General features: G+C 44.7%; 1 protein-coding gene across 7 annotated transcripts in view; it reads left to right on the forward strand.

Annotated features, from left to right (window-relative positions):
• SPTBN1 (spectrin beta, non-erythrocytic 1) overlaps positions 1-13958 on the forward strand; it is a 115832-nt gene that overhangs the window by 100482 nt on the left and 1392 nt on the right. For all 7 annotated transcript variants that reach the window (XM_064415515.1, XM_064415517.1, XM_064415516.1 and 4 more), the window contains 9 exons: positions 1320-1564; positions 1900-2038; positions 2952-3036; positions 3585-3781; positions 4747-4853; positions 5385-5448; positions 10399-10637; positions 11859-12032; positions 13665-13707. In XM_064415515.1, the coding sequence (XP_064271585.1) occupies positions 1320-1564; positions 1900-2038; positions 2952-3036; positions 3585-3781; positions 4747-4853; positions 5385-5448; positions 10399-10637; positions 11859-12032; positions 13665-13707 (1293 nt within the window). The remainder of the gene's footprint in view (positions 1-1319; positions 1565-1899; positions 2039-2951; positions 3037-3584; positions 3782-4746; positions 4854-5384; positions 5449-10398; positions 10638-11858; positions 12033-13664; positions 13708-13958) is intronic.

Raw genomic sequence — 13958 nt, forward strand, 5'->3', positions numbered from 1 at the left:
TTTGTTTTAAAAAACACCAACAAGCCCAAATCAAACCCTTTGTGCCAGGCACTGTTTATTTTTCCTTTCTGAGAGGCAAAGACCTACCCAGAGGCTTTCTGTCTTGGTTATGAACCTGGGCATTCTGAATTAAATATGGCTTTTCTTGAAGTGTCCTGAGAGCAAAAGAGATTTAAAACCCACAGTTCAGGCAAAGATTTTTAAAAGCATCCAAACTTGATCTAATTCTGAATTTTTGAAGCTGAGATGTGCCAAGTAGAAGGTGGCAGCTGCTCATACAGCACAGGGGGGATTCTAAATCAAAATACAACATTCAGCTGCCACAAGGAGAATTTGGGAAGGGAACAAGTTGCTTAAGGAATGGAGGAATTACAACTGACTGTATTTATCCCAGTAGGTCAGGAAAGAGCTTTTATGGCCCAGCTGCCAGCCAATTCTCTGTTATGTTGCAATTTACACTAAAACAAAGGAGATAGAAAAAGCATTTGATTTTCCAGGTGTTTTACTTTCAGAAGCTGTAGATTTTATACAGAAAATGGGAGACATTCACAAAACATCAATTCCAGTCTCTCAAAAAGGTAATTATAATCAAGACCTAAGTGAAGGAATATGTAATCACAGCACAGAGCTGTGGGGAAGGCACTTAGGATAATTTCTGGGTGAAACAGCCAGAGCACCAAGGTGGATCATTTTGAGAGAGGCATGGTCTCTGTGCCATTAGGTAGAAGGCTGTTGATTTGATGTTAAAAAATATTAATTCTTAGACAAAAGCTAATGGAATGTTTTCTGGCTTGCAAAATATGGAAAACAGCTGGGAATTAGCATTTGCAATCCCAAGACAGTGTTTGAAAGGAAAAGATTTCTAATAGTAGAAGGTTCTTAACATTTCCACATTTTCTTCTCTTTGAAGTCATTATCTACATTTTTGAAAAATAACCTCTGTCAGATGCAGTAGTGATTGGATACTGAGTTCCCAGGTGCTTTTGCCCCTTGTACGAGAGGAAGGGAATTAGATGATGAAAATGGTCTCTGTTTGCCCTGACATGTAACAGACACTTGATTTTGGCACTGTGTCTGGCAGCGAGTTCAGGCAGTGGCAAATCTTTGCTATTTTGGGGATGCCTTGACCCTACAGTGTTCTCTGAGGGGTAATACTGGCTCACTAACAGCACAGACCTTTCTAGTGTGAACAGACCAAATCCATTTGCAGTGACATCAGAGAGCCTCTCAAGTGATGAATTAGCAGCTAAGTGTCCCTGTAGCTGTGACTCAGGAGTCACAAGCCCACTGATGGCTTTGTCTCCCCCATCCTGCTGCAGGTGCGACAGCTGCAGGAGGATGCAGCGCGCCTCCAGGCTGCCTACGCCGGGGACAAGGCCGATGACATCCAGAAGAGGGAAAACGAGGTCCTAGAGGCATGGAAGGCACTGCTGGATGCCTGTGAGGGCCGCAGGGTGAGGCTGGTGGACACAGGAGACAAATTCCGCTTCTTCAGCATGGTTCGGGATCTCATGCTCTGGATGGAAGATGTTATCCGGCAGATAGAAGCCCAGGAAAAGCCAAGGTAATGCAAGGCTTCCCTTCTCCATCCCAAGAGAAGGCTGCAGGTCACCTGAGGAACATCTGTAGGGCTCAGCATCACTGAGAGTGGCTTTCAGAGCCTGCTGCTGCAGCAACTTGCTCATGTGGCTGGCTGCTGGAATAATTGCCATGGAAAATTGTACCCAGAGAGATCTGGTCTCACACCAGGGTTATTTCATCTCTGATTCAGGCCAGAATGGTACTGTTCCTGAACTTCGAAGACAATCTAGGAATCAATTTTTTCCTTAAGGAATTGTGAGTCAGTTTTAAAAATGTAGCAGCTGTTGAATCCGAAATCTGTGTTTCTGGTCATTTTAGGGATGTTTCATCTGTGGAACTGCTCATGAACAATCACCAGGGGATCAAAGCAGAAATTGATGCCCGAAATGACAGCTTCACTACGTGCATTGAGCTTGGCAAGTCTCTGCTGGCCAGGAAACACTATGCATCTGAGGAGGTACCGTGCTCCCTGCATACAGCCATGGGCTCCTGGGGGTTTTTTATGAGGGAGAAACCTGCCCTGTGTCACCCACAGGGGAATAATGACAAGTGTCACCTTAGGGACTAGTGCACATATGTGCTGTTGGGTCATCAGGGTATAAATTCACTCTGGCAATTCATGGTGGGTAACAAAGGTGACATCAGGATTTAAAGTGGTATTTTCAGCCCAGAAAATGCAAAGAAGTTGCTGCATTCCATTCTGCAGAGAATAGCTCTGGGATGGAAAGGTGTCTTCCTTGAGCAAGGGCAGAGGCAGCTGTGAGACAGCCTGAACTTCCTGCAGGGAAAATGGAATGCTGTGGAGAGGCCTGCTAGGGGAATGAGCAGGAAAATGTTTGTCATATAGGGACTAAATTCAAGGAATATTAAGAGAACCACATCCAACTGCTGAAAGCCTTGATTTATTTTCTGAGGTGTTTAGGCCACAGGGTAGAGGCTCAGCCCTTGCTTCTCCTGCCTCCCTTTGGGGAAGGGAGGGTAACAAAACATTGTGAGGCACTTCCCTCTCAGGAAGGGGAGAGCTTCTGCAACAGTCCTGAACAGCATTATTATTATTATTATTTTGCATTATTCACTGGAAAAGGGTAGAAGATTCAGTGCCTGATTGCATTATTTACATTTGTTTGCCTATTACACCCTTTTATCAAATACTCTGTGTGCTGTAGCTTTTAACAGACACTGAATGCTTATGCAAATGTGATATTTTAATGGAAATGTCACATTTATTTATACTTTGAAGAGAAAAACAGCTGTTGTTTGCATGGTGAAGTCACTTCCTGAGGAATTTGTGCAGTGTCTGTCAGTGCAGGGTTGGGGGGAACTGCTGCCTGCTGCTTGTGTAACAGCCCTGCTCTCTGCTCTCCACCCAGATCAAGGAAAAGCTCCTGCAGCTGACAGAAAAGAGAAAAGAAATGATTGACAAATGGGAAGACAGATGGGAGTGGCTGAGACTGAGTAAGGACACCCTTAGATTTCTTTTGGGCTGGGCCTTATCTAACTTTCTTCATTGTGCCTTTCTGGACATTGAAAAAAACCTGCAGCTTCTGGCTTTTCTGTTACAGTGCTTGGAAGTGTGTTTGTGCTGGAATAGCTGCAAGGTTCACACCTGTTTGTTGTTAAATGATGAATTTGAAACCAAGAAACCCTCACCAAAGGTCTTGCTCTATGTGATCAAATTTGGAGCTCGGTGCAGTAGCTCTACTGTATTTGCAGGTTCACATTCCAATTCCTATGCTGAAATTAGTAGGTTACAGCAGATTAGAACAAAAAACCACACTAAATTTGCAAAATGAAACTTGAATTTTTTCCTAAAGCAAAGCAAATAGGAGAAATGTCAGTCTTTTCAGTGACCAGTTTGACTGAACTTAGCTAAGGGGAGCACTTAGCCAAGTGCCTGTACTTTGTTCCCTGAGCTGGGTTTAGGTAAACCCCAAAGCTGCCTGATGACTCCACGATGCTCTTCTTGGTGACATTAATGGCACTGACATGCCCTCTCTGCTCAGTTTTGGAGGTGCACCAGTTCTCCAGAGATGCAAGCGTGGCTGAGGCCTGGCTGCTGGGACAGGAGCCCTACCTGTCCAGCCGTGAAATAGGGCAGAGCGTTGATGAGGTGGAGAAATTAATCAAGCGGCACGAAGCGTTTGAGAAATCCGCAGCTACCTGGGACGAGAGGTTTGCAGCCCTGGAGAGACTGACCACGGTGAGTTCTGAACCTGCCTGGCCATTCCACAACTCCCAGCATTGCCAACTTGATCTCCATTTTTTGGTTGTTTGTTGATCGACCTCAGCAGACCATACAGAGCCTGAAGTTTCCTATTTCCAACCCTCTTTGGTTAATTTGAACTCAACAATATGGAGGGAAAAAGCCTAAATGATAAATGACCTTAAGAATCAGCAGGAGCTGTCTCAAGTCTGGGTGTGATGACCCAGAAGAAAATTTCAGTTTGTCCCAGCCCTCTGCTGTACTGGTTGGCCAGTTATTTTTGGTTAAAGATGACAGTGGTGGAAAGGGGGCAGTGACAGTGATTTTTATTGTGTTGTGACTGCTCCAGTGCAAGGCTGTATTGTCCTCTAGGAAGACACAATGAGCAAAAAAAACCCCAAACCCAAATGTGAACACAACTGCAGTGTCAGTCATTAATTCTTGGAGAGCATTTTACCATATTTGGAGAACAATTTGGCTTTAGACACTAAGTTGAAGTGGCCTGGGTTTTCACACACACTGAGTGTCACAGCTGCAGACAAAAGGAACTGGAGTTTCTCAGCATCTTCAGAAATCAGGCTGGCTTTATGGAGATGGGTAATTTCAGGGATTCAGACAGGAAACATTTTATTTCTGTGTTTGGCAAGCACACAAGAAGATGTCACTTTTGGGTATTTTAATAACTTGGGCTGTTTACTTGTTTGTCTGGGTTTTGTTCTAATAGAATGAGTTGGAAAATAAACGTGGCCAGTGGAGAGCTGCTGTCAGAGGGTCTGATGCTGATGCCCTCCCTGACAAATTCAGTGCCACAAATGCTTTTAAGGCCTGATGCCTTCCAATTTTATTGCCATTCACTTTAATTTCACTAATGTTTCAGAAAAACATACAGAGTTGTTACTAGTTCCTAGAGCACCCCACAAAAAATGAGCAATGTTTTAAATAAAAAATGTTTCCTCTCCCAGCTGGAACTGCTGGAAGTGCGTCGGCAGCAAGAGGAGGAGGAGCGGAAGAGGCAGCCGCCCACTCCGGAGCCCAAGGTCGCAGAGGATGGAGACTCCCAGCAGCAATGGTGAGCTGGACTCTGCACTTCCCCTGGGGAACCCTTGGGCTGAAAATGTGCTGCAAAAGGAGAGGAGATTGTATGGGTTTGTAACATGACCCTTGTTAGAAGACTTGGTGGTTTATGGGGACAGGACCTCTCCCAAACCCATGAATTCCGTGCCAAGTTCCCATTTTCCAGTTGTCACTGCTGAGGCATCCCTGGCCCAAAAGTGGGAATGCTGCTTTTGTCCCCTGGGCCATGAATTGCAGTTTCTGAATCAACTTGCCTTTTTTCTTTGATGAGCATCATTTACAGATTTTAAGCCATTTATGAAATTGCTTATGTGATAGGAGGAGGTTTATTTGTAAGGTAACTGTCAGTAAAGTCTGGTTAAATCTCACTTCACACAGATTTATTCAGCTGGGCCTGAGAATTTTAGGAACATGCTTGGATTTCTTAAATTAATATTCTGTAAGAAAATCTCATTTTGTTGAACAAGATTGATGGTGACTTCGAAGAACCTTATACAATTTCTTTTCTTCTTCCTCTCTCCAACAGGGATGGAACAAAAGGAGAACAAGTTTCCCAAAACGGTTTGCCCTCAGACCAGGAATCTCCACGGGTTAGTTACCGCTCCCAAACCTACCAAAACTACAAAAACTTTATTAGCAGAAGGACAGCCAATGACCGCTCGTGGTCTGGACTGTGACCCACAGAATCACTTGCAGCAACAGAAACCTTTTTTCAGTATGGTTTACTGGTACTGGTTTAATCTTTTGGCTTCAGATTTCCCTGCTGCTTTTCTCTTCCTTCCCATCAGTTGACTTTTATTTAATTAGCAGCCCCTTGGACATATATTTGCTTCACTTTAATCTTTGTTTATTTGAATCTCCCCACTGACACTCAGTTGCTTTAAGGTGACACATTTATTTCATGTTATTTACTGTGAGTTTTTCATGTCGCTAATAGTATTAAGATTTTCCAGCGAAAGCGTCCTTTAAATGAGTAATTGAGATGTAATGAGATTACATCCTAATGAAGAAGAGCACTAGGACCTGACAGGTATGACGCATCGAGTTATACTAACAGGTCTCAGCACGGCAACTTTATTAAATCAGCTGCATTAGCAAGAGTTATGTACCAGGCCAAAGATAATCCACATGAGTGAGCTGGGCAGGAAGGGCTGGGAGGGGGGGAGTGTGACTGTGGACAAATAAAAGCCTTAAGGTTAGTTTGTATAACATTCCATGCAGAATGGACTCATTGACTGCAGAGACAAATAAACGTGAAATAAACCATTTAAAACCAGTATCTAGATTTATCTTGGGGTTTAGTCCTCATGCAGAGCTGTGATCTTGCTGTGTTGGAGCCCTATTTGGCCTCAGTCCTGTCCAGTTGGTACTTCAGCAATTTTATTTCTGGGCACCAGAGAGGCAGGGGTGTAAATGAGAGTAGGGTGTAACCCCTTGGGGAGAGGATGTGATGCTTTCCTTAAAAAGCTAAATAAAATAGACTAAGATCCCAGCTCTTTATTTTACATAGGTGCAGGCTGAATGCTCCATGCCTTACTCTCTCCTTGACAAGGGATGTCCCAGTGGAGTCAGGATGCATGCCAAGAATCCTCACATGCAGCCATGACAATGCCAGTAAATGTCCCTGGAGTTAATGCAATGCAGGAGCTGAATCTGGCTCCCCTCCCCACCCCCTTCCTGCAGAGCCTCCTTGTGTCAGTTATTGCTTTGAGTGAAAGGACACTTCTCTTTGTTGCTGAGCCTGGCTCTCTGGGGTCACATTCAGTGCAGGAAAGTTTCCTGGCAGGCTGGGATCTGTGCATATCAGGGCTCTTACAGTGCTGCAGAGCAAACACGAGTCCCAGCTGAGGGCTCTGGCAGGAAATGCCTTTCAGCACAAGTTTGGCTTTAAGAAGCCCATCCTAGTTAGGTCTGAGTCTGCACACAGACTCTGCCTCTGCTCCCCAGTACACAGCAGTTCCTTTCTCTTTCTTTCAAAACCTTTTGGTTCTTCTTTAGCATTCAGCCCTGAAGTGAGCTGTTGTACAATCTAATGTTTATAAATTCTCTAGTTGTGGCAGGGAATGTGAGGTGATCTTCAAGCACATCCCAGATAATCATCTTGTTGGTTAGCACAGCCTTACACATCACCTGTTTGCTTCTTTTGAAATTTTATTTTATTGCCATGCTACATGATGCATTTCCATGTTCATCTTTGCCATCTGCACTTCAGTCTTCCATGAGAACTTCCGAGCTCAGTTTGTTGAGTCCTGTGTTGCAATACCTTGGGTGTACAGAGCTGTGTCAGTGAGGCACAAGATGTGCTGCTGTTGGTCAGAATTTTGGTTTCTGACAACTGGCTGAGCAGTGCAGCTGGATTGTTCTGTGTGGGCTGAGCTTGTGATCTGAGAGCGGTGATTGAAAGGATGTGCTTCAGTAACTGTACTTTTGTCTTTCCACTTCATGATGCATGTTTTGTTTTTTGTTTTTTTTTTTTTTTTCTTTTGTCAGGATAACAGCATATAGCTTCTTAATGCTTTTTAAAATTCATATGAATTTATGGGGATGCTCTGGTGGCTGCCCTGTGCCTCGAAAGTGTGTCAGTTCCCAGGGCAGGGTAGCTGTAGCTTCAGACTCCACCATCTGCAGAGCCCTCACATGTATTTTGGTGAAAAAAGTAGTCTGTAGAAGGAATTTATAGAGATAGCTTTTTAAAATTTTGTATTAGTACACACGTAAAAATTCCACTTTTTTGATGATGAAGAAAAAGTAAGTCATTGATTAAGCTCATCGTTTCAGGCACTAGAAGAGTAGGATTTTGCCTATTTTTTGGAGCCTGTGGGTCTAGCTAAAGGCATTAGGAAGGTCCTTTTGAGAGAACAGCCTAGAGGTTGGCATCTCTTTGCATCTGAAGCAGGCAAATCATCTGGTTCTTCAGCTGTGGGGCAGAGCCTTGAGTCGATGAACTGAGCAGATGTTGCTTCAAGCACTGCAAAATTCAAAGGGGCACCTGTGTCATTGTCACCACCTGTCTTGTTGCATGTCCCAGTCCTGCTTTAAAGATTTCCAGAGTAGCCTGTAGCCACTAAAGCACTTCCAACTAACCCCTCAGGCCCCACTGAGAGAACTGTATCATGTACACGAGAGCTGTTGTGTTGTAACAGGAGTTTGCTGTTGCTGTTTGTCCTCCGTGGCGTTGTCTCCGCATGCCCCACGCATGTTTCCATTAAAGTGTGTTCAGCTCCTGTTTTTTCTCCGTTTTCATGACACATCCTTCGCAGAGCCGTTCATGATTTATTTTGCTTGTTTTCTGTTAATTGTAGATAACACGTGAAAGGAAATAAAACCTGAAAGAGCATCAGAAAAGCTTTTCATAGCCCTTTTACAACTGGTAGAATTTGACATAGAAGGTGCAGGTCTGATGATGTAATAAAGTTGGCAGTTACTTTTCAAAGCCACAGGGTTGCAGCACTGAATTCCATATTATTTCCTATAAAATATGTTGAGCAGCTGTGCAGTGGCTGCTGGCTTGAAACTGGTCTGGTTTACCTCAGATTAGAGGTTCTAGGTACCCCCAAGGCAGTCCTGTTTTCACATCTGGCTGGTACTGCTCCAGCAAATGCACTGCTTTACGTGTCAGTACAGGAGCCAGGTTTCTGGGAGTTTATTTAAGTTGTGGAGACGAGTTCCTGTGGGCTGTGTGATTCCTCAGTGCTGGTGAGAGGTGTCAGGTGCCTCAGACAGGGCTCCAGCCAGCAGCAAAGGGGAGTGTGAGGTTCAGGAGCTGCACTGGACAGAAAGGTGTGCAAATGGCTCTCCTTGTTCTTGAAGGGATCTGTTGGCCGTGGGTGGTTGACCCGGGTGATGAATGGTGACTCACGGGGTGTTCATTCCACTACCTGTGTTCTGGCAGTGTTTGGATAAACTTCAGCCTCATCTATTTACCCTCTCCCCCACTGTAATGCAACATTTTTTAATATATTTTGAGATTTGGGTACAAGTAGCGAGGGTTGATGGCTTAGATTGATCCTAATTGTGAAGGAGCAGTGTAAGGCTATGTGTCTTTAGGGACAGGGTAAACCAGATCTGACTGAAGTGCAATGTGAGCTGTGGTTCTCTCTCTGTTTAAGGGCATAGTGTCTGTATTCTGGAGGTTTAGATTGCTAAAGGCAGTTAACCAATCCTTCCCATGGTCAGAGCAAGCTGACACTCAGATCTTTACAGGCCAATGGTGAGGTACAAGGTGTGAGGCACAATGATGGATACTGGGCAAGTGTAAGAAGTTCTAGCAAACGGTGGCAAAATTGAGTTTGTTGCATAATAATTTGGCTGCTTTTGATTTGTCCAGGCCATGTGCAGAAGTAGGAATGTCTAATTATTGTGTCATTCACAAAAACCTGCTTGTCTGCATAAAACCAGTCCAGAATGTTTGTAATCTACTAGAGCATTAGCAGCACTGAGCTTTAGTAACTTGCTAATAATAATACTACACACTGGTTGTGTAACTCCTGAGCTGCTACCAACGGCTCTACACGTCAAAGTAATGGTACAAGAAAAAAAAAAAAACTGGGACCAAGCTGCATTTCAAAAGCTTATAGCCATTAGGATTCCAATTTAAATGATTTTTGGATGAATGGCTCCTGAAGACGTCGCCAGCTTGACCAGTGAGAGCTGCTGGAAACACGGCTGCTCTCTAGGCTATCGATCCCAGTGCGCCAGGCAACGCGACCAACAAAGCAAGTGATGGGCAAGGCCTTGGTTCTGTCTTTGTTTGGGGGTAAATAGCTGTGTGATGCTGTGTGACTGTGGTGGTTTTCAGTTCCTTTAACCAAAATCCAATCCACCTAATAACGCCAGTCTGAACCAGACCTCGATCAATTGACACGTGACCTCATTCCCCTTGTCTTTACGATCCAATATCCTAACTGGGATGGTGGAGATGCATGGTGTAATCTTTCTAATTTCTGCATGTTTTGATTTTGTTGTGTCACTAGGGGAACTGGGGAAAGCGGGAAAGGAGCTTTTACAGAAACAAATCAATTGCACACATTTTTGTAAATGCTCCTGGGCGATTGTGACATCTTTCTCTGCTGACTCATAGTTAATACCTTTTATGGACCTTTAATGCCCCAGTAATGCCATAAATGTACTTAAGGTGGCTGATGTGTATAACTTCTACTGTTCCTCTAGGTTTGCAGAAAGTGTGATTGTTACTGTTCCAAACATTTGAGTACTTAGCAACAGAATTAAATGCTCTCATTCTAGGAATAACAATATATAAAAGAATTGACCAGCAGAGCAAAGCACAGTAAAATTCACACTGATGTTCAGCTGCTTTTATTTTCCCGTCTCTCCACCTATAAAATGGGTACTAATCCATTCCTACCTCCTAATTTCCTTGGCCTCCTGTGTCTCCATGGAGTGCAAGAAAGAACTTACTGGCCTGTGTCATTGTCCAGGCAAAGTTTATACACAGCCACGTTGTGCAGGGAGACAGATTAACTGCAGAATGCCTCAGTGCTGGGAGCTTTCTGGCTGAACGTGTTCTCCACTGTTCCTAGGTGGCAGAAACTGCAGAAACCAACGAAATGGTCAATGGAGCTGCAGAACAGAGGACGAGTTCCAAAGAGTCCAGCCCCATTCCTTCCCCGACGTCAGACCGCAAAGCCAAGAGCGGCGTTCAGGCCCAGACTGCTGCAACCCTCCCAGCCAAAACACAGGAGATCCCCTCAGCCCAGATGGAGGGCTTCTTGCACCGCAAGCACGAGTGGGAGACACACAGCAAGAAAGCCTCCAGCAGGTACAGTGCCCGATGTGCAGCACAGGCAGGGCAGCCCAGGGCTCTGCCCAAGATGGCACACAACCATCTCCAGCCTTCTCTCAGCTCCCAGAGACCTCCCAGGCTCCTGTTGCTGTAGGGCTGAACAGTGCATGTGGGGAAATGCAGTCTGAAGATATTTGGTACAAAAGGCAGCGTTAGCCACATTTGTCAGGTGGGAAACTGAGGCAGAGAGATACCACGACTTTCCCACTCCACATGATGGATTTGTGGCAGTAGTGGGATTTGATTCCAGATCTCTCAAGTTGTACGTTACCACAAGAAAAGAAAACCACGTAGGTGTGAGACTAGAAATGTTCATATTCTTCTGACATTTTCTATTTGCACATTACCACTTTCCACCTACTATGTAATCTGTTCAGCATGAACAGGACGATTGGTGCACCATAGTCAATTCCATTCCCCAGGAATGTCCTGCAGGTCTCAAACAGGCAGAACTTTGAGATTTGTCTGTGCTGAAAAAGCTGACTGGGGTCAGCTGAGACAGCTTTTGAAACCAGATTTATAACTTGGCTGACAAGGGAAATGTTCACAACAAGCACTGAGCTGCAGCAACATCTGTGGGATTTGGTAAGAGCCAAAGCACTTGGCAGAGCTGAGATCTCAAGTGAGTACAGCAGTACCAGGATTTTTGTGCCACTGGAGTTGTTCACACCAGACAACACCTTTGAGGCAGTGACAGCCACCAGTACCAGTGTCTGGGTATTCTTATTTCCAGTAATTGTTAATTTTCACAGTTCTATTAGAGAACGAGGTGGATGATGCCACTAAGAGTATTTGTGTCCATCGAGGATTTCACACACAGTCTGTTCCATTCCATTCATCATTTTCAAGCACAGTGAGAATTCCTTCTATGACAGAGCACTGCCATTAAAAGGTCAATCATTTTCTGTCTCAAGAATGCAAAATACCCAGTCTGCCAAACAGTCCTCCCACTGTGAGGACAGGCTGATGTGCTGTCACAGGGAGCTCTGGGAATCTCAGATCCCTTTGGCTTTTGTCTGGAAGCTGTGCTTCCATGAAAGAATTCCTTGTCTGCAGTTCATGGGACAGCACAGGCTGTATTCACATCCTCACACAACCAATCTCCATTATCTTACAGAAGTAATGGCATTTGGTTTCTCCAGTTTTGCAGGTGAGAGCACTGGATTTGTAACTGCTCTTGTTTCCCATGTCTCAAAGGTCATGGCATAACGTGTACTGTGTCATAAACAACCAAGAGATGGGCTTCTACAAGGACTCAAAAGCTGCTGCTTCTGGCATCCCTTACCACAACGAGATCCCCGTCAGCTTGAAGGACGCAGTCTGCGAAGTAGCAGTCGATTACAAAAAGAAGAAGCATGTGTTCAAGCTCAGGTAAACCTGGGGCAGTGCTGTGCCCCTGGGGAAAGCCCTGGTGGGTGTGTTCACTGGGAAACCCAGCCCAGGAGCTGGCCATGAATGTTGACTGCAGCACCTGCTTTTCTGAGCAAGTTCTTTCTCTCCCTGAGCTGTGGGCTGTTCATCAGAGCGAGCAAGCACAGAGCAGTGTTGCAGTAATCAGAGCACTTTCATCTGGGACAAGAGCAGATGTGTGTGCCTGCAGTTGGGGACCTGCATTTCACAGTGCTGGGTTTTTCAGCTGCTCCCTCTGGAACTGGTGGAGAGCAGTGATTGTGTTTCTGCTCTTTTCCAAATCAAGCCTCTTGTTTAATTTTTTTCAGTATGAATTTAGGAGACTACTGAACACATATTCAGGTCTGGAACATATAGTTACAGACCATTTCACTCAAATATGTGAAAGATGTGTTGCTCAAAAGTTAAAAAAATAGGCATTTCCTTGGGAAACTCTTTGGTTTACTGAACAATCTTCTAGTGCCAACAGTTAAAAAATATTTATCATTACACAGCTGTGAGATAATCCTTTCATGGAAGAATTACTTTATGAACTGATTGGCTCACGTATTCCAACATAGGTGTTTTGGGATTTTTTGGCAGAGCAGGGGTGGTGGTGGTGTAATTTTATATTGGTACAGGAATCCTATAAAGATCAGAGAATCCCTATATGGGGAAAATTTGCTTTATAGAAAATATATGTGGAAATATATAGCAAATATTTAGAGAAATGTACCTTTCTTGAAGACAGGCCTGCAGCTATGTGATTCATCCTTTAGACTATTTTAAACCTCTCTGAATTGCTAATGGAAGTATATGCTGTTCCAAATCCAAAGTTAGGCAGAAAAAACAACTGCCCTTTTTTCCCAGTGCTCCGCCACCTGCATCAGGCCCCTGGGATACTTGCATGTAGATATTTTCTTTACTCAAGCACTGTCAAATTCTTAATTTAATTTCATAAAGAGTTTTTTAAATGCTTGCTTTTTGTTGGGAAAGATGGGGAAACCTGCAGCAGAACTCCTGCTGCCTCTGCCTCCTGCTTATTCTGGTGATATTCAGTTGTTTTTTCATTTCTATGTATCATCACATCCATTGTTAAATGCATCCCATTTAAACCACCTGAGTAAAATCAGCACAGGAATCAAACAGAAGGGAGACTCTGGCCTTCACTGTGAGGAGAGGCAGCTGCTCATCACTAACAGAGCAGGACCTTGAGGCAGCACCACCATAGCTGTGAGAGCAGAGCAGCTGCACAATTCTGCAGGATTTCACAGGAGCCATGAAAACTCTGGGTGCTGCCTGTGACATTTTTCTTTTGAAAGTATTGTGTAAACTTTGATAATGTGTTTTGCAAAGGAGAAAAGATGTACCTGAAAGAGCAAATACTGAGCCAGCAGCCACATGGGAACACGAGCACCACCCTGAACATGTCCAGAGCCCAGAGTTTACTACGTGTGTGGCTGAAACAGGGGTTGTTGGGGGAATTTGGCACATGGGCACTGTCCTGTGCAGTCCTGTGTGCTTTGTGCTGCTCGTGTGCTGGAGCCAAACAAGCAGGAATTGAAACACTGTGACCACTACTGAGCTAAATTTGTGATGGTGTTTTCTTTCCAGATTGACCGATGGCAACGAATACCTCTTCCAAGCCAAAGACGATGTAAGTGTGTTTTTGTTATGGTTTGTTACTGTGCTGTCTGTGCTGCTGTGCCATGGGGAGAAGCAGCTGCTGAGAGCTGCTGTGCACTCTGTGTGTGGGTGGTGCAGAGGCCCAGGGCTGCTCAGGCACAGCCTCTAGGAGGTGTCTCTGGAGGTGCACAGCCAGAGGGGATGAGCTGGGGCTGGTTTTCCTTGCATTTCCACCCGTGTCCATTCCCCCTCTGCACTGTCACGGGAGTCAGAGGGGTGTGC

Source organism: Passer domesticus, chromosome 3 (assembly GCF_036417665.1).
Source record: "Passer domesticus isolate bPasDom1 chromosome 3, bPasDom1.hap1, whole genome shotgun sequence".
Taxonomy (NCBI): domain Eukaryota; kingdom Metazoa; phylum Chordata; class Aves; order Passeriformes; family Passeridae; genus Passer; species Passer domesticus.